The following is a 25,158-nucleotide window of genomic DNA, read 5'->3' as shown; positions in this document are numbered from 1 at the left end:
AGGACAGCTATGTATTGCAGCATTATCTGGAAACCCCCACCTCTGTCAGATTCAAACGAGAACCAGTGAGCCTAACCTTGGCTATACTATTAGGAGCTGGGGGTATAGCAGCGGGCATTGGGACAGGAGCAACTGCTTTAGTTCGCTCGGATCAGTACATGCTCTTACATCAAGCCATGAACCAAGACCTAATAGCCTTAGAGGAGTCCATAAGAACCTTAAAAGACTCCCTGACCTCCCTCTCCGAGGTAGTGCTACAGAATAGAAGGGGATTAGACTTATTGTTCCTGAAACAAGGAGGTTTATGTGCAGCCCTAAAGGAAGAATGCTGTTTTTACGCAGACCAAACAGGAGTGGTGACACAGACTCTAGACAAACTAAAGGAAAGACTAGAAGAAAGAAAACGTAACTTTGAGTCAAAAAAGAGTTGGTTTGAAGGACTGTACGATAAGTCTCCCTGGTTCACCACTCTGATATCCTCTCTAGCAGGCCCTCTAGTCCTCTTGTTTTTAATCTTAACTTTAGGGCCCTGTATACTTAATTGGCTGGTCCAATTCGTAAAGGATCGGCTATCTGTAGTTCAGGCACTAGTCCTCACCAGTCAATACCAGGCATTAAGAACCCAGGACCCCGATATGTTATGATGAGTGAAAGATTCCCCTCATATGTCAAAGAAAAAGGGAGGAATGAAAAACCTAGGTGCCATGAGGCCACCTGATAGGAATGCCTGACAAGAGGTCAAGCATTGAGAAACTAGCTTATCAGAAAAACAGGACGTAGTGGTCAAGCCATCTGCATCTGGCAATCCCCGGGGCTCGATACCAGGAAATCAGATCTGTACCATAAGTCACCCACCCAGAATTTAGCAACTTAACTTCCTCATGCTTTATACTCGTTTGAATGGGCCAATAACCATGCTTCTGCTTCTGTACCCCGCTTCTGCTCTATAAAAGTGCCAAAACCCAGCATGGGGGCGCGCAAGTCCTCCGAGGAGACTTTGTGCCCACAGGTACCTGTGTACTAAATAAACCTCTTGCTGTTGCAACCCGAAGGCTGACTTGTCCTCAGTGGTTTCACTCTTACAAAGACGATGTCTCCAAATGTTAAATGCTGTTATTCTAAAGACTGATTCTTAAATCTGATTGGATATTTGAACCAGCACAGAGATTGCTAAAAACACCTCATGAAAGTGAAAATTTTAAAACAGGCATCCCAATTACTTTAATTCAACATAAAAATGTCCACAGACCCCCTTCCCTCAGGAATGATGATTGAACCCAGGGCCTTGTGCATGCTAGGTAAGTGCTAAAACGTTGAACTATATTCCTAGCCCCCTTTTTTACTTTTTATTTTGAGATAGGGTCTCACTAAGTTGCCAAGCTGACTTTGAATATATTCTGTAGCCTAGACAGGCCTTGAAATTTGTGATCCTCTGCTTAGGCCTCCTGAGTAGCTGGAATTATAGGTCTGCACCACCAGGCACAGCTCTAAAGCATCTTTGTTAAGTACAGGCAAAAGAACAGGAACATTTAATCATCTTTATATTCTACCACCTGAATTTCAAAGCTGCTGTTATTGTTTGTTGAAAAAATAACTAAAAGGGAGAATGAATGAAAGAATGAATGACTGAATGAACAAGTCAGTAAATAAGTTGGGGGCTTTGCCAATGATACCCAGGTCTTGCCAATTTGATTAGAAAGCTCATGATTTACAGAGTAAACTATTCAGCCCAAACTGTGACTCCAGCCTTTGAAGTCTCGATTTGATTAAACACATTTAGCAAGCAACAATAACCTTTTGAAATGCTGGGGATTATGCGATGCTGAGGAGCTCCGCAGGGAACAAGTAATTCCGGCAACCAAACCAGGCCTTTACGAACCTGGAGAGGCAGTCCTGCACACCGGTATCAGGCCCAACATCTGACTTCTCTTAATTACATTCTGTCCTTGTTTCACTCCTTCTCATCTCTTGCTTCTGGGTCCTGACTTTTCCCCAAAATGCCAGGATTGAATGATTTAAAAACTTAGACTGGGTCTATTCCCAGGGTGTGGGGGCCTGAGGCATGGCTAAGCCTCCTTTATCAGAATGAGAGTGTGTGTCAGTCATTTTCTTTCTTACCCTAGACCTCTGTCGCCAAGTTATCATCTCCAACAGACCTTACTCTATAGGTCCGAGAGGAAAGAACACTGAGTCTGGAGTCTGACTAATCTATGTTCAAATCACGATTTTGATCATTTCCGGGTGAGAAAACTTGCCCTGTGAGATATGAGTCTGCAAAGGTTATAGCAGCTATGGGAGATGCAATATTACAAAACAGTTAAAGCAAAGATCCCAGGAACATTTTTCCATAGGCGCCAATCTTAGATCTGCTGTTAGTAGCTGCATGATTTTGAATACCTTATTAGCTGACTTAAGACTCAGTTTCCTTAACTGGAAACAGAGATTATCAGTTATAACCGGCCTCATATAGTCTTTATGAGGACTCAACAAAATTGATGCATATAAAGCTTTGGTGATTTTGTGGCACACAGTGATCCTGCCACAACTGTTAGTTACTATAAATGTCTACAGGATGATAAGGGCCATGGTAACTATTCTAGTTTGCCTTCAATTGTGACAAAACACTCTGACCAATACCAACTTGGGGAGGAAAGGGTTTATTTTATCTTACATCTCCCAGGTTACAACTCATCTCTGAGGGAGCTCAAGGTAGGAACTCAGGACAGGAACCTGGAGGCAAGAGCTAGAGCACAAACCATGGAGGAACATTGCTTACTGACTTGTTCCCCTGGCCCATGCTCAACCTGCTTTCTTATACAATACTGCCCAGGGGTGGCACCACCCACAGTGGGCCAGGCCCTTCCATATCACCAAAAATCAAGAAAATACCCCCACAGACATGGCCACAGGCCAGTCAAATGGAGGCAGTTCTCCAATTGAAGCTCCCTCTACCCAGGTTAAGTTGACAACGAAAGCTATCCAGCCCAGTAACTAATCAGCTGCTTTAACATAGAGAAGAGGTTCTTAGATTATCTACATCTTCTACCTCTCCATTCCCTAGCCCATCCCTCTTTTGATCATATCCCTTTAAATGGGCTGAGGCTACAGGTTGCCATAGGGTGCTGCTGAATCACCTGAGGACACAGGGACCTATGGCAAGAAGCACTACTAGCAGGGGAAGCCAGCAGGACACAAGCAGGAGTGAATCAGCCTGTGGTCTGTGCTACGGCGCGAGCTGGGATGGGGCAATGGATGGCTATGAGGCTCCACTTTCTTCTGCAACATTACTAATTGCTCATTTGGACAAACCCAGCCTGCTCTGCTGATGCCCAGGCTAAACACTGCATAAACTAGCCACTCTGCAAATCTCTCTCCCTCTTTCTTTTCTACCTTCCATTTTACCCCTCGTATATTATCTACCTCTTCCCTCCCTCCTCTCTTTCTTCTGTTTCTTCTCTCCCTTCTTTAAGAGAACTGGGTGGCCTATAGTTTCCAGCCTTCTCGTTCCTTTTTCTCACTCTCTAGACAACCTAGATCAGGGGTCATAAAATTTCTTCTGCAAAAGGTCAAAGAATAAATGCGTGCAACTCTGCAGGGCATGCAGTTTCAGTTAAAGTTGCTCAGCCTTGCTCCTGTAGTGTGAGGAAAACCATAGCAAGTACCTAATGAACAGGTGTGCCTGCAATCCAACTAAACGTTTTCGTAGACAATGACTAAACTTGGCAATGGGCATTTCTAGTCTGTTTATCCCCTTGATCAAAGCTCAAGCAGAAACACACATTTCAGCATTATGTTCATAATTTCTGGCTACACAAATACAGTTTTTCTGGCTACTCTCCTCCAGGTCCTTAAAGTGGTTAAGTTAAAGTGGTTGAATTCTGTACCCAAACTTGATCTTGTAGAAATGGATGAGCCGTGAGCTCTGACTTACATGGCTAACAGTTATGTGGGAACACTCAGATCCTGGTCTAAAGTTAAAGAATTTGAAAAAAAAATCCTGGTTGATACAATATAAGAAACATGCATATGTGCACACACACACACACGCACACACACAGAAATTGTTAAGGAAACATTCATGCGTTTTTATTCTTAGGGACTGCAGGAATGAATTCGGCAGAGAACACAGTGGGAGTTCGACCCAGTTTGGCAGAAGGTCTGGCTAAAAGGAAACTGTAGATATCACTCCCAGTTGTCAGAGCCTCAGAACCCTCTGTTCAGGATAATGCTATTGCAATGAACAAAATTATGTGTCAGCGAGGCAGAACAGAAATCACAGGTGGGCAGTGCGACTTTACTTCCTCAACTACTCCTTGGGGAAGGGATTCTTGTAGGAGAGTGGGAGAAGTTTGTATGGAAGCCAGAGAGTAAAGTGATATGAAAAGGACTGATTTATAAAAGTGAAAGAAAAGGAAAAAAAGGAAGAAGAGGAGGAGGAGGAGGAGGAAGAGGATTAAAGCACATGTGCATACTTGAGGACATACTGAAGGTGGAACTTGCCTATTACCCCATCAGTGAGTCTTGCCTGAGAAGAACCAGACAAGATCTGTCCACATGCCCTTTCTATATTCTTATACTATGCCATGGGGATGGGAAAGGATGAGGAACAACAGAGCTTTCTACTGGAGGTTTCATGATCTAATTGGGCTGCAGGCCATTGGGGCTGTACATAGCCCAACAGTTTTCCTTGCCCCTTGCTTCTTCCACAGAGATCAAGTCTTCCTCCACAGCAACAAGACAAGATATCATTAGGTGGTTTCTTTTCCCTGCTTTTTGGTTTTAGCACATAGTTGGCCTAGATGGCAGGGAATCTTGTCTTAGCTTTAACCCTGCCACTCCATCACAAAACCTTGGGTGAAGTCATATCCTGCCTCTCTCAGCTTCAGGTTCACTGGTACTATGAACAGTAGCAGTTATGATCCACTTCGGTTCTAAAGGACAGGGAATATATCATCTTGTTGATTCTATGCGTCTCAGAGGATTGTGTGAGAAAGATTAAATAAAACAGGGATATTTGATATTGTCATATACAAATTAGACAGGAAATGAATTTGCCTGTCTTACAAGTAAATACAGGGGCTCCAGAAGATTGTGGCATGGCATGGTAGTCTACTATTGAACCTCTTTCCCTATGGGTACTTGTTATGGTTTGGATATAAAGTTTCCACAAGTTCATGTGCTTGAAACTTGGTTCATATCTGGTGGCACTATTTTGAGAGGTTGTGGATTCTTTAAGAGGCAAAGCCTAGAAGAAGGAAGTGGGCCACTGGGGAGCAGGACCTTGAAGATTTTAGCCCAGCCCTGTTTAAACCTGCAATTTTCTCTGCAACCTAGAACACCCAGATGTGAAGAAGCTGTTGTACACTCCCACAGCCTTGGAGCCGCCCACCACCAGACCATCTCTGGCATGATGAATTGTATTCTCTCAAATCATGAGCCAAGATAAATCCTTCTTCCATTAAGAGCTTGTTGTCAGGTATTTAGTTATTAATATAGGCATCAACTGTCCTTTCATGAAAAAATAATATCTTGTTCATCAGAAAGGATATGATTCAAATAAGTCCACAGACATATATCTGTAATACAGCCACATTATTCATGTATTCATTCACTGAATGAATTCAGTTTGAGTATCAGATGTGTGTAGAGCTCAGATGTGATTCTCAGGGGAAGGTAGGGAAGAGTAAAAAACATGGTGTGTGCACATGTATGAGCATGCCTGTGCATGTGTGCTAAGACCAGGGCAATATGTCACGTGCCCTGCTCTATGGCTTTTTACCTTATTCTCTTGAAATGTGGTCTCTCTCACTGTACCTGGAACCTGATGCTAGGCCACTGTCAGGAGGCCCCAGTGATCCTCCTGACTATGCCTCCCTCACCCCAGCACTCAAGTTACAAGTTTGAATTCTGTCACACCCAGCATGTAGGTGCCGGGAATGATAACTCAGATCTTCATGCTTGTGCAGCAAGTGCTCTTGTCACTGAGCTATTTTCCCAGACTCTGCTTATTAAAATATAAACTTCCATTTTAGACCTGCCTTTGCAATATCCATAGATACTGGCATGCTATCTTATCCTGGGGATTTTAAATTTTCTTTTCTTTTCTTTTTTTTTTTTTTTAGGTATTTTTGAGACAGGGTCTCCCTGTAGCCCCAGCTGTCCTGGAACTCACTATGGCCTTGACCTCACAGAGATCCGCCTGCCTCTGCCTCCCGAGTGCTGGGATTAAAGGCATGCACCACTTTAAATTTTCCTTTTAATGTCATCTTGTGCCATGAATTGTACTGGTTTGTACTTTTTTTAATACTTAACCTTTAAGCAACTCTGATTTAAAGATAAGGAAACTGGAACTCAGAGAAATTAATTTGCTTAAGGTTCTATGGCTAGGAAGTTTTAGAACCTTCATTTCACCTCTTTACTCACTTTCATTGCTAAGTCCCACAAGGATGCTGCAAACTTGGCATTCAGAGAGTTAACATGAAGGGTATTTGCTGTTAAGAGAGTCTTTACCAGGGGAGCAAAAGGGCTGAAGGATTGACTATATGTAAGAATCAGAGTCAGAAGAGGCAAAAGGAACTTCATTTTTCGAGGGACCTGCATCAAAGGTTCTATGCTCACATAAAAAAATCCGAGTGGTAAATTTCAGATGCATCCTTGGATGGAACTATATGTAAGAGTAGAGGATATTCAGGAACTCCCTTAGCCTATGCTTTCATGCCATGTCTGAGCCAGCTGTAAGGAGACAGCTGAAAAGGTCTGTCTGTGGTCTGTCAGGGTGGAGGCACACACGGTCATTATCAGCCATGCTGCAGAGTATCCAGCTCCACCCAGGACTCAGTCTTCTACCCAAAGAAATGAAGCTTGGAAGTTGGATGAAGACAGTGTTGAGGATATGAACAACTCATCCACTGGCCCAGAGCAATTTATGAAAATCCTAATTAGATACACAGAGAACTTCTGCAATCACGGGCACACTCTCCACTCCAGCTGGCAGCGGGGAGTCCCCTCCCTGTCAGAAGGCACCAGCGTCCTTTAGAGGAAGAACAGCTGACAAATAAGGAATCAGACTGTCAACAGTGAGCCACTCGGAAGGAGGAAGTGGCCCTTTCCATCAACTCCCTTTACTCTTCCCCTACTCTGGGATTAATGAACATCAATAGACTAGATTAATGCTTTCCAAAGCTCTGGATCCATCTGCAATAGGCTTCCTTATTAATACACAACATAGCTTGTGGTCCCCTCCAAACCATTAACAGTCTGGATGAATCTTTAAAACAATTACCACAAAGTTGCCAAAAGTGATGAGGTATTCATCGTATCTGTCCAAAATTTTGAAAACTGAGCAAAGTATAAATAAGAAGATTAGATGTTTCTTGATGTTAAAAAATATTACTAATAGCTAAAATGACATGGTCACTTGTAACCAGGATCTGTGTGTATGAGAGAGAGAGAGAGAGAGAGAGAGAGAGAGAGAGAGAGAGAGAGAATGTGTAGTGCACATGCATTTGGAATTACAAGTAGTTGTTAGGCACCAGATGTGGATGCTGGGTACCAAATTTGGGTCTTCTGCAAGAGCAGTACCTATGTTTTTAACTGCTGTGTCATCGCTCCAGCCCTATCTAGGAAACTTTAAGAGAAATATGATTATAAAGGAATAAATCAATTTGGTTGATTTTTACGCCGATAGAAGTTGACACAGCTTATTGGTCATAGATGGTATCATTACTTGGAAGCTAGTTAAAAATGCAGAATCTCAGCCTTACTCAAAAAAAATTTTTAAACAAGACAAGACTCCCAGGTGAGTCCTGTTGAAGTCTGAGCCTCATTTTCCTATGCTAGAAAACAGAGATGACAAATCTCCTCCAGAACATTATGTAGAGTTACCAAGATGCCATATGCAATATACTTGGCATGATGCTAGATCATCCAGTAGGGGCTCAAATGACAATTTTCTTCCATGCCATCAGCTTCACTAGCTTCTAAATAAACACATAAATCTCACTCTCTTGATGCCTGATTTCTCCTGGCAGGCTGAGAACAGAACCCAGGGCCCTGTGCAAGCTAAGCAAGTGTACTACTCCTGAGCTACACCACCAGTCTTTGTTTCTACTGAATGGCCTCAAATCTGCAATTCTTCTGCCTCTGTGTCCCCAGTGCTGAGATTAGAGATGTGTGTCACTGTGCCCGGCTTCTCAATATCTTTGGCTGGCATTTGTATACCAGAAGTATTTTGAACTCTTTGATCTTCCTTCTGCCACTCCAAATTCCACCATCAAAATGAAAACCACAAAATCCATGAGAAGATGATCCTTAAGGAGTCCTCAGTTCACCTTCACCTTGATGAGCCCCAAAAGCTCCTTAGTTCACTTCCACTTAGAAGCTCTAAATGCCATTCTTTATGTTCCAGGCTCACTGAGCCTTTGTGTTCTCAACCATGACATCTTTGAGATGCCAGGTGCCATAGAAATTCGCTACTTGCTGGGTCAGTGCATCACTGGGACTCCTGTGGACTCTGGTCTGTTATACTGTTCTTTTTCTAAAACCTCTTACATGTTTTCTTTATGGTCCATTCATTTCTCATTAAAATAAAAACTAGAGTGTTTCATATACCTGGTGAATCTCTTATCTATGCAAGGGACTAAGTAAAAAGGTATATGTGTTCTTGTCTACATCTCATGTACATAGTCATATATGAATTATTATGAATATGTTTCTATTCTAAAGTTAGATATTTTAAATCTACACATTGTCAAAGAGATGAACTATGAGTCCCTTGAGGGAAAGAAAAAAAGAAAGTGATACCCCCATCTTGGAACATCAGTACTATTCTTCAGTAAATGTTGGATATTTGTGCTGATGGAGGTAAAAAGCACCAGTTTAACAGTGGTGATAAAACACTAGGAACTGAGATCCTACGGCGCACTCCACTGTCTCAGAGAGGCCACAGATTGACAAGAAAAGGAAGGCAAGGTCTTACTGGAATTCTATACATCCTCAGAGGGAGATTAGTAGCCCTTCTTCCTAGGGAGATTACTGGTAGATTTTACGTAAGAGGTCCCCCAGATAACCAAACACTTCACTCTAGAGGTTATATTTACACAGCCCATTAGCAATTTTTTTATACTTTTGACACTCATTAGACTCCTAATCGTCCACTGAAGCTACTCTATAACAAGAGATAAACACTTCATTCTAAAGGATGAATAATAATTAGGTACTGCTTGGCACCGTGCTCTTTACGGGTCTAATTTTAGAGCATAATTAATCCTGCTGAAGCTGCATAAGATAAGTGAAATATTTATGCAGCTGTGTTAATTCATGTATTTACTCCTAGAGAGACATTTAGAATTGGACATGGCTTTCCGGGAAGATTATCTTAAGACGCCCCCTGGAGCAACGTCATTTTCTCTCCCATGTCTTTGCTTCCAGATGGTTCTAAGGATGAAGTTGAAAAGACACATTTCCCAACCCCAGCAGTGTGACTGGGAAAGCAATCAGCCAGGACATAAAATATCTATAAGAACCTGATGCTCTGTAAGTCAGCATCTTGAAGATGCCACAGAGAAGATGGTTTCTGTTCAGCTCCACAACGTGTCCCCACCCCTTGGATGTAACTTGATTATATTATTTCTAGTATATTGTTACTGATCTGTACTGAACAGAGACTTGTAAGTGGATGATGATGATGATGATGATGATGATGGGAAAGAGAATGTTGAAGAGAAGGAAGATGGTGGTCATGATAACTATGGTGGTGATGAAAACGAAAGTGATGATCATGGTGATTATTTTTATGGTGATGACAAGAAACAAAGATCCATGATGCTGGTGTTTATGATTCTGATGTTGATAGTGGTGGTGATAATGGTGGCAATGGGAATGATTATGGTGGTAGTGGTGCTGATGGTGGTAATGATGATAATGATGAAGATGATGGTGAGGGCAATACTTAGGCTGGTGCTGATAGTGCTGATGCTGGTAGAGATGGTGGTAATGGAATAACACTATTGGTGATGCTGCTGCTGATGTGGTAGTGATAGTGGTGATGGAAATGATGGTGGTGGTGATAGTCATGAGGATGAAGGTGTTGGTGGTTATGATGCTGGTACTGATGCAATGGGAATGATGGTGATGGTGGTGGTGATGGTGGTGTGATGGTGGTGACGGTACTGGTGATTTTGGTGTTGTTGATGGTAGTAGTGATCATGGAGATGGAAATGAAGATGGTGGTGATAATGAGCAGTTTGGCATTGGTGACTATGATGATGATGACTATATTATGAAAATGATGATGGTGATAATTATGAGGATGGTTAGAGTAGTGATCATAGTGAGGATGGAGGTGACAGTTTATACTCACTGAACCATTATAATGCTTCAGGTTCTGTGCTGAGCTAAGTTCTTTATCTGTATTGTTTCCATTTCATCCTCCATTCTTATCATGTAAATTTGTTCATACCCATTCACAAATGAGCAAACTGAGGCTAAGAAAGGTCATTTAACAGAAATATTTGTAAATGGGACAAACACAAATTTAGATCAGAAAAGCAGTAAATAACTCATTCCTGAAGGGCCTATTAATGTCAAGTATCTAATCAGTCAACAATGTCAGACATCTTAGAAAAATAAATAGGAATTTTGCCTAATTTTTTCTTTAAGATTAAGTTCCCTGATATAGAGATATTGCCACTTATTGGCACGAGGAGAGTCACAATCCCCCTGAACTTCAGTTTTCATTTCTGTAAAACAGGAAAGAGCAAGAGGTTCTAAAGATAAATAACACATGGAGTGCATAAAGCATATTAATTGACATGCCCTGTTTCCTGAGACATCAGCAGTTTTATAACAGATACTGCAGGAGTGACAACAGTGGACAGGGCTAGAGTTAAAACTGACTCATTTGACAGATACCAATCACATTTAAATGTTTCCTGTCAAATGAAATACATACTGACACCCAGCACTCATGCATACATGTATTTATGCATTCAATCCTTCATTGACCAATTGCCTGTTATGTTCAGAGTTCACTGGAATTTATGCTGGAAGCAGATTCCCATTTGCTGACTAGTTCGCTATATGGATAGGGGTGTAGGCACTCCTTTAGTAGGTAGAAAAATTGTCTACAAAGTTCCAGTGTCTTCCCATGTTCATGTCCCTTGTCTAGTCTCCTCCTATAAAGGAATATATGTTCAATATGTTCACTTTGGGATTTTCCATCTGACTTGCATAGGAGAATGTCAGAATCAATTACATGATGATATATATGTATATATACATACATATTATATGACAATTATTGTATGATAGTTTCATCAATGGGAATAGGCAAAAACTTGACATGCATGTGTGCAGCTAAGTGTTTCCTCTGTGCCTCTGAGATGACTTTCCTCCGGGTCATAAACGCCAACCTGTCTGAGATTCATTATAAGCATGCATGGGGCAGAGGTCATATACTTGGCTCATCAGCTTGTGGCAGAAATCAACTTCACTAAACCCATGCAACCCTGAAGCTGGGTTTGTCTACATTGGATGCAATCCCATGAGAAGAGTAAGTACTTATTGTGTGACTCTAAGATTTCACAGCAATAGCTGACCAACACAGCCACAAATCACACTTACATAGCACAGAACATGACCAGTGATCCGAGAATGATACAAATGCCCTCTAGGGAATTCTGAGAGTCAGATAATCTTATTTGAGAGTTAAATATAAAATGCGTTTAGAATGTTTCATGGAACTGCAAGGATTGAAGATTTAATTCTGGAAGTTAAGAAAGGAGGAAAAACTATAAAGAAGTCTAAACACCATTCAAATACATGTCAACCCTAATTCAGTACCCTCTGCCCATTTCAATACCCTGTTTGACTATAGCCTCCATCCATTTTCTGGATGGGGCTTCTGCCCCTGAGCGTGTCCTCTTTACACTGAGCAATTTCTGGTGCTGTCCTGCTCTCTATGCCTTCTATGCTGATTTTACTTCTTGGGTCAGTCATTCAAATAGAAACCTTAGTTCACAGGGAAGGACTCTAAAAATATCTCACCATGCTGATGAATATGTAAGATCATCAGATGCTGTGGTTTGAATATGAAACACACTTCATAGGTTCATGTGTTTCAACACTTGGTCTCCAATTAGTAATGCTGTTTGGGAAGGTTGTGGATCCTTCAGGAAGTAGAGCCTTGCTGCAGGAGGCAAGTCACTGGTGGACAGTCTTGAGGTTTTATTGCCTGGCCCCACTTCCTATTCAATTTCTGCTTCATGAGTGTAGATGCAATGTAGCCAGCTGGCTCCCACTTCTGGTGCCATGTCTTCCTTCTCATGATGAACTATATCCCCTGAACTGTGAGCTAAAATAAATCTTTCCTTCCTTAAGTTGTTTTTTGTCAGATATTTGGTCACAGCAGTGAAAAAAGTAACTGACACACCAACTATAAAGTGGAGGGGGCAGACAGAGGAAATGCCTTGCAACACCAAGCAGCCCGCTTGGCAGTGTGTGTCATAAATGTCACAATCCCATTAGACTATAACTCTGTGAAAGTGAAAACTGCTGCTTGTTAGGTGCTGAGTGGATGGAGGTGAAAACCATGGGATTTCCTCTCACTCTTCCTATTCTAGAGACTTCCTTCCTCTCATTCCTCCACAAGACAATGAGAACCACCATGTTAGTACAACCGGACTCCACTCCTTAGTCACTGCAGATATGTTCAGAAAGACTCAAAATTCATGAGAAATCTTCTGAGATTTGGAATTTAGAAAACAGACATCAGGATTTAGGTACTGTGCTGGTTAGGTCTAACTGCCCACTTGGCATAGCCTAGAATCACTTGAGAAGAGAGTTTCAACTGAGGAATTGTTTAGGTCAGGTTGGCCTGTGGGCATGCCTGTGGGAGATCGTCTTGATTAATAATTGATGTATGAAGACTCACCCTGAATTTGAGTGGTGCCATTTCATGGGCTGGGCCCTGAACTGTGTCAGAGTGAAGAAAGCTAGCTGAGAATAAGCAGCCAGCAAGCAAGGATGTATTCGTCTGTCTTTGCTCTTGACTGTGGAGCTTGTATGACTAGCTGCTTGAGTGACGACAGCCTCGGTTAATCCCCAGTGATGGATTGTGACCTGGAACTGTAGGCCAAATAAATCCTTTTCTCCTCTATGTTACTTTTGGTCAGGGTGTTTTATCACAGCAATAGAAGTAAAACTAGAACATTATGCTTTTGATCTTAAATGTTCCCACCCTTGCCCCAAAGCTCTTATGTTGAAGGCTTAGTTCATCTCAGCTGTGCTCTAGGACAGGGTTTCTGGGAGGTGATTGAATCATGAAAGCTGTGACCCCATCAATGGCTCATCAATTTATTTATGGATTCATAACTTAATGCTGCTGGGAGGTGATGCAAACTTTAAGAGGGGTGGGCCTAGTCATAAGAATCATTGAACACATGCCCTTGGAGAGTATATATTGTCCCCAGTTCTCTCTGTCTCTCTGCCTCTGTCTCTGTCTCAGTCTCTCTCTCTCTCTCTCTCTCTCTCTCTCTCTCTCTCTCTCTTTCTCGCTCTCTGTCCTTCCTAGTCATCACAAGCTGAGCAGTTTTCTTTTCACTATGAGCTTTCACCATGTGTGCTGGAGAGCTTTAGTGTCAACTTGACACACCTGGGTTGAGGGAACCTCAATTGGGGAATTTCCTTTTGTGGCCATGTCCATGGGGCACCTTCTTGATTGTTGAGTGATGTGGGAGGGCCCAGCCCACTGTGGGCCTATGTTGCATAAGAAAGCAGGCTGAGCAGGGGCCAGGGGAGCAAGTCAGTAAACAGCATTCCTTCATGGCCTGTGTTCCAGCTCCTGCTTCCCCTGGGAGATGTAATCTGAATAAACCCTTTCCTCCCCAAGTTGGTAGTGGTCAGAGTGTTTTGTCACAGCAATGGAGAAACAAACTAGGACACCATGATATACTGCCCCACCAAAGGCCTCAAAGCAACTGGACCATAGGGTGATGAGACAAAAAATACTTTTTCCCCTTTAAGTTGTTTATCACAACTATTTTGTCACAGCAATGAAAAGCTGACACACACAGCACCCCAATTATGTAATGCTGCACAGCAGTGTCCCTAAAGCCAGCACTACATTTGAGTTTGCATAATTCTGTGTTTTGAAGCACAAGGGAGTTGCCCTGGTTTTGTAAGGTATTTGTCAATATCCTTCATCCTGACCCTCTGTCCCTGCAAATATGGAGTTCCCCAGGGTCTTACCATCACCCACAAACTGGAGCAGTGCCAGGTCAATCTGCCTCTTCCAGGGAGAGCCCTTCTGGAGAGCAATTCCATAGCCAGTGGTGGCAAAGATGTACCCACTCCCGATGGTCACCAGCTTGCAGCCTTCATCCCTTCCGGCCTTGTAATTCAAGACAGCTGCATCATAGATAAAAGCATCTAGCTTCCTGAAATGAGAAGACACAAGGGAGTCATGGGGTGGCCAGGTGCCATCTCAGGGCCCTGCTCCTCAGGGCCAGATCTAGCACCTAACACACTGGAGGTAGTGAGTCATGGCTGTTCCATGCCCTGGTCATAAAAGAACCTATTTTTAATGAGGAGATAAAAGCCAGAACGTTTCCTTTCCAACTTACAAGAGGCAGCTAAATAAAGACAGGAAGAATCCATATACCCAAGTGAGTAAACAGGCAGGTTTTCTGTTTGCTAAGTGTTTGTCCTTAACACCTCCCAGCAGTGGGGAAATGGTGGCCTGTTTAAAAAGGTTTGCCTCAGAACACTGTGAACTGCTAAGAGACAGGGGAACAAGGTGGTAGCATGTAAGCAGGAGGTAGGAATTAATCAGGAATGATGCCTTTTCCTTTAAAAGGCTTATATAAATACATTTGCTATTTATGTTAAAAATAATTACACAGTAATATTTTAAAACTAAACATAATATAGAAAAATATTAAAAAGTACAATTAAAATTATATATGTCATAAAAGAAATGTGTAATAAAATACTTTAACACATAAATCTGTGACTAAGAGGTGACCACCATTAGCATGTTGGGAGGCAGTCTTCTAAGGTCTGTATGTATACTCACACACACACACATATATACAACAAGGATTAGGAACACTTTTAAATGTAAAGACAAAATAAATAGTCTAGGTTTTATGAGCTATATGAACTTAGGTACAGCTGTGTCTTTGCTGTGTAACTGCCCTCCACCCCCGCCACTGTTTCCCAATTGCCAACCATCATGACATCAGGTCAATGTCAAATCTGAGCCAAATCACTACCTAAAACCCATTAGTGAGCACACATATCATTTCCAAGTTTTAAAGTAATTTAACAAGGCTGAAACCATCATCCTGGAACACAGGAATGGATAGTTCCATTTAAAAAATTTATTTATTTATTTATTTATTTATTTATTTATTTATGTCTTTTTTGAGACAGGGTTTCCCTGTAGCCCCAGCTGGCCTGGAACTTCACTATGTAGACCAAGCTGGCCTTGATCTCATAGAGATCCACCTGCCTCTTCTAGGATTAAAGCTGTGTGCCACCATGCCCACTCGACTTCGTGTCACATTTTCAACTTTATTTCCTTTCTTTCTCTAACAAGGAGACATAAAACAATAAAGCAAAGAAAAATAAAAGTGGCAGGAGAGGCTGTAAGATGCTGCCTTCTTTCAGAGGTGCACAGAACAGACCCTGTGGGAACACAGCAATTTGCAAGCTTTACGGCCGTGCTCATCATTTCTATTTTCCCCTGTTTTGGTTTTGATTTTTGTGATAGTTGCAGGTGGGGCAAAACTACAGGGCTGAAAACTCATTTCAAGACTCATAAATAACTCATAGAAAGACTCGAACTTTTATCTCAAATACTCAGCATTAAGGTCGGACAGTGACTCAAGGGGGTCAGAGTATCCAGGCAGCAGCAGCAGTGCTGGAATAGGCAGAGCTGGATCATGAAGAGAAACAGCCTTTTAGAAAAGCCAGAAATACTGAACCTGTGGGAATACAGGATGAAGAGCGAGAAAAGATGCAAAGTCCTCCGAACTCATAGCAGCAGTGGCTACAAGACTGGACCTGTCGGCATTCTGTCATGGATGGAGGGCGGGGGGTTAGTCTCCACTCCTGGGGAGCTTTGGGTAGTTATTGCTTGCTGGGAGTAGGGGGACTCACGTTCCTCAGTGGTAGGGACGCTGGTAAATTGTCCTTGCTTAAGGAAATAACCCCCAACTCACACTCATGCAAATAACCCTATTTAAATGCAGTGGGTCATAAAAATGACATGAAAGTGGGGGGAGCTTGTTAAGATAAGGAAGGGATCAGTGGAAGGGGAAAGGGATAAGAAAAGATAATGGGAAATGTATGCCCAAAGTACATTTTATGGATGTATGAAATTATGAAAGAATAAACTAAACATAAAAGAAGAAAGAAAAGGTTCAAAGTCATTCAGAGTATAGGACCAGAACACTGGGGCTATAAATAGAGAAAAAGATTCAAGTTCCAGGCTGGGCTTGGATGCAGGCATGACCTCAGGAAAGCCACTTTTTCTTTTTGGATTGTGGGCTCCTAAGCTATGAGGGAAGGGAGTCATGATGTTCTGAGATACTGGGGCATCCCTGAATCTGTAATCCAAGAGTCCCCTTCTGTGACTATCAGTGGAGAAACCAACACTGGATGACATACGGATGGCATTTCTTTTCTTTGATAAAGCTGAGGCACTTGCAACATCAATACCTCACATGCCGTAGTTGCCATGGAGATGCTGAAAACCCCAGTTTCATGAAGATTTTCTAAGTCTCGGTAAACTCCCTCAACTCCTCAAGAAATAGTCATAAATACACATCCATAGACTTCCATGTACAGAGTAATCCAGCCTTAAGCCTACCCATTGATGTCCCTGGCTAACTTATCAACTTTTGCCCTACCAATGCACTGTTGGGATGGAAATCTAAAGACAAGCCTGGCAACCATACAAGAGTTGTCCAACAGGAGCTTAAATTGGTATTTTTAGGGACAGGCATAGAATTCTGCAAATTGGTACCATATTTTATGACAAATGTTCTGCTGATTAACAGCCAGTTGAGCAAAAAGTAAAAAAAGACAAGACAACTCATTGCAGAAGACACGGTTGGTTCTGACCAAAGCATTTACATTTTTGGTGATTGGGGTAGGCTAGGGGACATGTCTTCAGGACTGCAGCCACAGAGCCACAGATAGGGACTATTCTTCCTGCCCTGACTCTCTGAGGTCCGTTACTACAAAAGCAATGTTAGCATGCAAAACTGTAGGGCAGTGTGAAGTAGATTGATCTTTTACCAATGATTCCAGAGCACTAGGGTCTAGAAACTGTTGAATACAGATACCTACATGTTAAAAACAACATCTTCAGGCTGGGGAGATGGCTCAGTGTATAACAGCACTTGTTGTGAAAGCATGAGGACCTAAGTTCGAATCCCCAACACCCACACAAAACTTAGGCATGGCTACATGTGTCTATAACACCAGCACTATGGAGGGCAGAGACAAGAGGATCACTGGGACTTGCTGACTGCCACCCAGATCCAGGCTCAATAGGAAACCCTATCTTAAGGGAATACTGTGAAGAGTGAAAGAACAGGACCCAATGACCTCTTCTGGCCTCTATTCATTTACACATGGGATGTGCACATTGCATACACACAACACACACATGCACACACATCACACATGCATATACCACACACATTCCCTCTGTCACACGCAAACAAACAAAAAACAAATCCAGAGCCGTTGCTTGTATGATGCTTTATAAAACAGCACATAGCACTTCACATCCATCACCCATTATGTCACAATTGCCCGGGAGGGAGATATCATCATTATTATTATTTTCCTATTTTGTTTATGAGCAGAAAGCGTCTCAGAAGCTAAGCCAGCCTTGGGCTTGACAGTGATGTGCCTACATTCTGCATTACAGCACCCTCTAAGAGCACTGTCCATGGGTTTATCCTGCTTCTGCAGAGACTCATGTGGGTAGAAGTTGTGAGCCCCTGAAATAAGTTAGAGCAGCCAAGAAACTGAACTTAGCTTCATTGAATTTCACTGAGTGAAATTCTAATAAAAAGTGATCATACGTGTCTGGGAGCTGCAGGAACGGACAGTATAACACCAGGGACCCCGTGGCAGCCAAGGGGAAGACTGAGGTAGCTGGGCTCTGCGTTCCTCTTTGCTTTGACTCCAGCAGATTTACTTTTGATCTGTTTCCAATCAAAAGCATTGCTTCTGTTGTTAAAAAGAATAAAAAAGAAAGACACGAAAAACTGCTGATGCACTCGAAAGCAAGCTTTGTAAGCCAGGGACTTTGGACACAGCACCTGTATGTTTTTTTTTCTGCAAAGTGGAGCTGACAGTATCTGCCCTCAGAGAGCTGTTGGGAACAAAGCCATGTTATGTAAGGTAAGTGTGTGTGCAATAGCCAGCATGTAACAAATGCTTAAAGCCCATAAAAGCATTCAGTTGAATTCAGAGCTTATGGCCAAGGGCCTCACAAATTTTATACATCCTCTGTAATAAGCCCAATTCCAAATGCTTTACCTGGGTTCCCTCCTGTTATTTATTTCTGTTATTATTTATCTATAAGAAGATACGTTTCTGGGAGGCTAGGGTGCCCTGGGGCTCTAGGTGTGCAAGAATGACTATACTGTCCTGTTTGTTGCGTGCTTTCCTGGTTGTGTGATAGGGAAACTGAGGTAGTGAGTGTGAACATAACAGAACACTATCACTTAGTTCTCAGTGTCCAAAGCTGAATTTAGATTTAGGTGGATGTCAAAGGTCACAGATGTCTCCGAAGACTTGAAGAGTAACTGAGGGTACCCCTGTATACTCCTTAGGAAATTCAGGGTACAGGTTAGCACTAGGTCAAACTGCATATGACACAAGAGACAGGGGTGAGCTGGAGCAGTACGAGTTTAAAGAGATCTGGTGGGCTGCTCAGCCTGTCTGCCCCCAGCAAACACCTAGCATGCAGAGTTTAGATTTACCAGCATATAACATTCTTCTCGCATCTGACACATTGTAACCCAGAGGGTAAGCAGGTGCTGATGGGCACAGATTCTTGTTGGAGACAAGATGAGAAAGGAAGAGGTCACCTAAAGAGGAGCCTGCTTTGGACAAGCATTTGAGGCATTTGAGCTGTGACTGCCGGAGACAGAGTGATGTATTAGGCTACAGCTCCGTAATTGGCAGTGCTGAGCTCAGAAAAGCACAGACCAAAGGTCAGCCCTGGAGGGACTCCATCCTTCTGAACTAAGCAGTCAGGTGAGGGCCCTGGCCTCAGAGGTGAGGGAACCCAGTTACTTGCGTTCCCTGATTCTTGAAGAGGAAATCATTCTCTCACCTTCCCAGCTAAGTGGTTTTCCCACTGGACAGGGGATGGGGACAGAGTCCTGCCTGACCCCTGCCTAGGGTGAAGACAGAGCCCTATCTAGCACCTGCCTGACATGGAGATGGACTCCTACCCAGCATTAGCTTGCAATGTGGACAGAGCTTTAACTGGAATGTGTCTGGGGTGAAGACAGAGCCCTACACAGCACCAACCTGGGGTGGGATTAGAGATTTATCTGGCACCTCCTGAGATGAGACAGGGCTTTACCTGGCACCTTGAGGCCAACACCACAAGCTTCATTTACAGAAGCTTGATCCTTTGTGTCAGATGAAGTGGCTCTCCCACCTCTCAACATGGGGGCCAGAATAGAACTAGAGCCTTAAACGGCACCCACACTGCCAAATATCACAGAAGCTCTGTGGGTACCTTTACCTTCTCTGTCACCAGCAGTCCTCGAGGCACCCAAATGATTAGAGATGATGGTAATTCAGAACAAGAGGGGGAAATAAGACCTGGATTCGATTCCGTAAATTTGCAAAGAAGTAAAAGTAAGGAAGGCTCTCACAGGGGCCTCCTGCTACTTGAACCAGCCGACTTCCTGCAGAGACCTTTTAACAGCTCTGAAGAGCTGCTACAGTTTTCTCAAGTGTGTATATCCAACCTTGTTACGTCAGCAGGTCTGAGTCTCTCGAACCTGTGTGATACCTTTGAAAGACTACTCTTAACCCTCAAACCATTCATTGGCAAGTCTGCTTTCCCATACTCCAGGGAAGACCATGCCCCCACATCGAGGCATAGGCCCTTCTAAGATGGGGATTTGTATTGTCAAGCAGCCTGATAGTTCCTAATCAAAAGCTTCCGGTTTTAGCTCATCATTTTACGCATGTTTTCAGATGCTCTCTGGGGGGTCTCAGCACATTTAAAGGATAATTATATAGTTAAAGTTAATTATTCATTCATTAACATTCAAGAAGCCTTTAACAAGACATTGACTTGTTCTGATGAATTAATAAAACCAGAGTGTATGGTTTTGTGTGTGTGTGTGTGTGTGTGTGTGTGTGTGCATGTGCGTGTTTGGAGGTGTAGTCTCAAGGGTTATGCAAATAGAAACATCCTTCTGATGATAACTGAATGTATTTTTTAGGTCATGTCAAAACTTTGCTAGAAAAAGGAAGAAATCAGCACATCAGAGCTGGGAAGATGGTTCAGTGGGGGAAAACACTTGCTATACAAATTTGAGGACTTGAGTTCAAATCTCCAGAACCCATGTAAAAGCTGGATGTGGTACCACATGTCTTCTGTAATGCCAGTGCTCTTATGGCAAGATGGGAGGTGGAGACAGAAAACTCTGTGGATGTTTGTAGGCCAGCTAGCATGATGTGCACTTGGTGTGAACTACAGAGGCTCTGCCTCGAGCAAAGAAGAAGGCAAGGAGGTTGCCTCCACATGTGCAATGTGACGCTTGTACTCACACACACAAATGCATATATACATCACAGACAGACAGACAGACAGACAGACAGACAGACACACACACACACACACACACACACACACATCAGCACATCAGGCCAGTCAGCACATATGAACAACTGTGAAGCAATGCTCATATTCTGCTTTACCAGCTCTGTCGAAGAAGAGCTCTCTGAGATTTGGTTTTCCCCTCCCAAAAGATGGGGAAAAGACACCTGTCATACAAGGCTAGCTGTTGGATGAATAAAATGGAAATGAATGTGTTTTGTAATTGCAGATCCTGATGAAACTCAGGAATTGTTTGGCAAGATTAGTATCATTGTACAAAGATGTGGCAGTGCTGGGATCATGAACAACCACCCAGACACAGGGCTGTTGGTAGAAGGGTATTTGTTGTCCCCACAATGTACTACCAAGGCATGAAAACCTTTGCAAGTGTTTGTTTGGTAATGAGACAGTCAACCTGTACCTGCCTTCAACCAAATTGGTCTAAAGTTGACTTTAAGAAAGAAACTTAAGTGGGTGTGGTGGTGCATGTCTTTAGTCCTAGCACTTGGGAGGCAGAGGCAGGCAGAGCTCTGTGAGATAGAAGCTAGCCTGGTCTACATAGCGAGTGCCAGGCCAGCTGGGGCTATAGGGAGACCCTGTCTCCCAAAGATTAAAAAAAAAGAAAGCAGCAGAGTGTGTGTGCGTGTGTGTGTGCACGTGTGTGCGTGTGCATGTGTGTGTGCATGTGCGTGTGTCTGTGTGTGTGTGTGTGTGTGTGTGTAGGACAGGAGACAACTTTGGGGAATCAGCTCTCTTCTACCATGTGGTTTTTAGGCATCAAACTCAGGTAGGTGCTTTTAACTGCTGAATCATCTTGCCAGCCCCAGGCTGACATTTTTAAAAAAACAATTCATTATTTATTTATATGTTTCTGTATATGTGCACAGACACACATGCATGTGGATGCCTACAGAAGGCATAAGAAAGCACTGGATCCCCTGGATCTGGAGTTGCAGGCAGTTGTGGGCCACCTGATGTAGATACTGAAATTTGGGGTTGGGGGGGCAGGTTCCTCTCAAAGAGCAGTGACAAGCCGTGTCTCTAGCTCCAGGCTCATATTTTTTACTCTGAGTTTGTAAATGCAAACATGGAAATCAGAATTATACTGACATTGATTAATTTTCACTAAGCAAGTATTTTCCAGAGCAAACTCCATTAAGCTGATTTAATTCCTAGATCAATATCTTATACAGCATAGCTAAATTGTTTCCATTTTTTAATTTTGGAAACTTTTCACTGGTGTCAATTCTTTTTAAATTCTATGAAGATTTGATTCATTGATCAACATTTGGAGCACGACAAATTTAACTAATTTATAATTTCTGCCATTCTGGGTTTTCTTTTGTCGTTATTATTTCCACCAAGTCCAATCCTCCTGGGTCAAAATTGCACAGAAATACAAAATTAACCAAGAAGATTCCAGTCATCTATGGATTTTTAATCAATAATAAATTTGACTCTGTGCTTTCAGCTGTTGCCAGTTCAATCTGTGTTGATTATTTCTACCAAGAATATTCACTGTGAGTTGGAGGGGAAAAAAACTGATGGGTAATTTTTTTTTTAACTGTGAAAATTCTGAGTAAATTTGTAAGACGGGCAGAAAAGGGTAGAGAATGGAGAGGATTTAAGAGAGGAAGAAGAAGAGAAGGTACGATGAGAAGCAGGAAGGGGAGAGAGAGAGAGAGAGAGAGAGAGAGAGAGAGAGAGAGAGAGAGAGAGAGAGGAGAGGAGAGGAGAGAAAGAGATAACAAGAAAGAAAAAGAGGAAAGGAGAGGAAGGACAAAGGGAAAGTCCAACCCCAGAGGGAGAGGGTCAAGGGAACTATAGAGATATAGCAAGACTGACTCAAATAGACAGAAGGAAGAAGAGAGAAATAAGGATAGCAGGACTAGGATATGATGGATGGATGCACTACACTCCTGGCTCCCAACTGCAAAAAACAAAGAAGGGCAGAAATGATATAGAAATCTGTTTTCTTTCTATTGAATTAACCATTGGACCCAAGTTGACTATATCCAATGAGTGGTGATACCATGCATCAGTGTTTCAGTTTTCAGATAAGATAACTAAGGCTCAGAAATCTCCATTCAAGATGTTTGATGGTGCCAGTGAGTCCAGGCTTAACTACTATAGGCCGAAGCGATTTGCCTCCAGTGAGCCGGTGCTGGCTTCCCAAGTGCAGGTACTTGGGGAACCTGGGTCACAGGAACCTGTTTGGCTGCAGGCGCTGGGAAGCCAGGGAAATCCATGCACTTCACAGAGCATTGATTTCCCCCTCTGACTAGAAGGAAAACAATCTCTCTTGTGTGATTATAGATAGGTAAAACAACTGCTATAAATTTTATGTGGAGGATAAAGCACTATTCAAATGTTCTCCTCGTCAAAGCCTGTGTTCTGACATAGGAGAAGCATCAGGTCTTTCTGGAAGGTGAATCTCTTATGAGTCCCTTATGCTTCTCAAGGGTGGAGATTACAGCTAACCGTTCTGATGCCAAGAAATACATTCATCGTTCAGACATCATTCATGCCAGGCCCTGTGTTTTTGCTTGGGTATTCCCGTCATCTCTACCACATACTCCTATGGAAGGAACAAGCTGAACAGCATTTACAAATGGACAAGGTAGAGTCTGAAAGGTGAATTAATTAGTCTAAAGTGTCACAGCTGAGCAACAGCAGAGAATTTGAATCTAGGATACTAAGTCCTAAGCACCCCCTTACAATGTAGAAGTGCAGGTCCCAGATTGAAACACAAGGAATCTTGACATCCAGAAAACATAAAAGTGAAAGAAAGTAGAATGTCTTGTGAAAATCTAACATTGGTGACACTCTAGTATGGGAAGAACACAGTGCCACTGTTTTCCCTCTGTGAACGTTTCCAATCTCAGAGGAATTCTGGGAGTTGGGATTTCACAAATACAAAAACCAGACTCAGAGAGGTTACTTAATTTGCCAAAAGTCACACAGCCAGTCCATGCTCTGTACCATGAAGCGACTCAGAAAAGAAGTAAATTGACAAATCAATCAGTTGACTATAGAAGACTAAAGTTTCAAGAAAATATTAATTTTTTTTGCTGAGCCATGTCTCTAGTCCATGGCATTCTATTTTTATTTTTTTATTTTTATTTTTTCATTACAACAACATTAATATATTTAATAACAATTTTTGATCTAGAAATTCTTCTTGCTCTCATTCCCAGCACACTACCTGCAGAAGGCACAGAAAATTCATTAAAAGTTTTAACACAGATGTATGACTAATGGCCTTCCACTGGCCAGAAAATCTCCAGCAGAGGGAAAAACTTGAATAAACTGTGGGTGCATGAAACAATCAAAGAGAATGAAGGCAAAAGACACCTGCAGCTCCAGAAGCTCATCAAAACATTATTCATTGAAAAACCAAACCTTGACCTACTGCGTATAGTTTTGATAACATTCTACAGAATGAAATTTTATAACTACCGCGAACATAGAAATATATGCAATAGATACAACAAAGGTAAGGGAAACATCAAACAATGCTTATCAGACCAGGTGTGGCTTGACATTGGAGCTTGGCCAACTCATTTGTAGGGATTTTGTTTTTGTTTTGACACTCAGAATATATGTTATAATGAGAAGCAGATAGCATGCTGGCTCAGACCAAAGCTTCTAGAACCAGTTCACTTCAGCTCTGAAGTTCACTGCCTCTGTGCCTGTGACTTAACCATAGATTGTCTAACGATACAACAGAGATGTTGAGTCGGCACCAATGCAACAAGTAGCTGTGAAGAATCATTGGGGAATGACAGTGAAAGTGTGTGCAACACCTTCTGACATGAAGTGAGGGCCACACAAGTAATTAATTCTGAGAGGCAAAGGATGGAAGAGGCACAAGAAACAAGTCAGGACAGCCATTCCCCAAGAGTGAGCTCTCTCACAAGCATTCACACTGAAAACCTGTGCACTGCGCCTCCCCTTGGAACACAACACTGCCCCCTACACTACATATGCAGGTGGAACCTGGAGCAGTGAGGCTTCTTTTCTGAGTTCCCAGACACCCTAGGAAAGCCAGCCCTAGAAGTGCTGACCTAGGTCCTGCCAGGAGATGATGCTGAGTGTACAGGATTAGCTTCATTTTTCTACTTGACATATAGGGGAAGAGGGAACCTCAACTGGGAAATTCCTTCTTTCAGACTGGCCTGTGGGGTATCTCTGCCAAATGTTCTTGATTGTTGAGTTATGTGGGAGGGGCCAGCTCGCTGTGGGTGGTATCACCCTTGGGCAGGTTGTCCTGGGTTGTATAAGAA

The 25,158-nt window shown here is 42.6% G+C and overlaps 1 protein-coding gene across 1 annotated transcript in view; it reads right to left on the bottom strand.

Annotated features, from left to right (window-relative positions):
* Grin2a (glutamate ionotropic receptor NMDA type subunit 2A) overlaps positions 1–25,158 on the bottom strand; it is a 470,861-nt gene that overhangs the window by 32,488 nt on the left and 413,215 nt on the right. The window contains exon 12 of the mRNA XM_008829942.1: positions 14,248–14,435. Coding sequence (XP_008828164.1) covers positions 14,248–14,435 — 188 coding nt within the window. The remainder of the gene's footprint in view (positions 1–14,247; positions 14,436–25,158) is intronic.

This window comes from Nannospalax galili, unplaced genomic scaffold, assembly GCF_000622305.1.
Source record: "Nannospalax galili isolate Female #2095 unplaced genomic scaffold, S.galili_v1.0 scaffold32, whole genome shotgun sequence".
In the NCBI taxonomy this organism is placed as follows: Eukaryota; Metazoa; Chordata; class Mammalia; order Rodentia; family Spalacidae; genus Nannospalax; species Nannospalax galili.
Note: the sequence above shows the minus strand (reverse complement) of the source record. Positions and strands in the feature narration are given on the sequence as shown.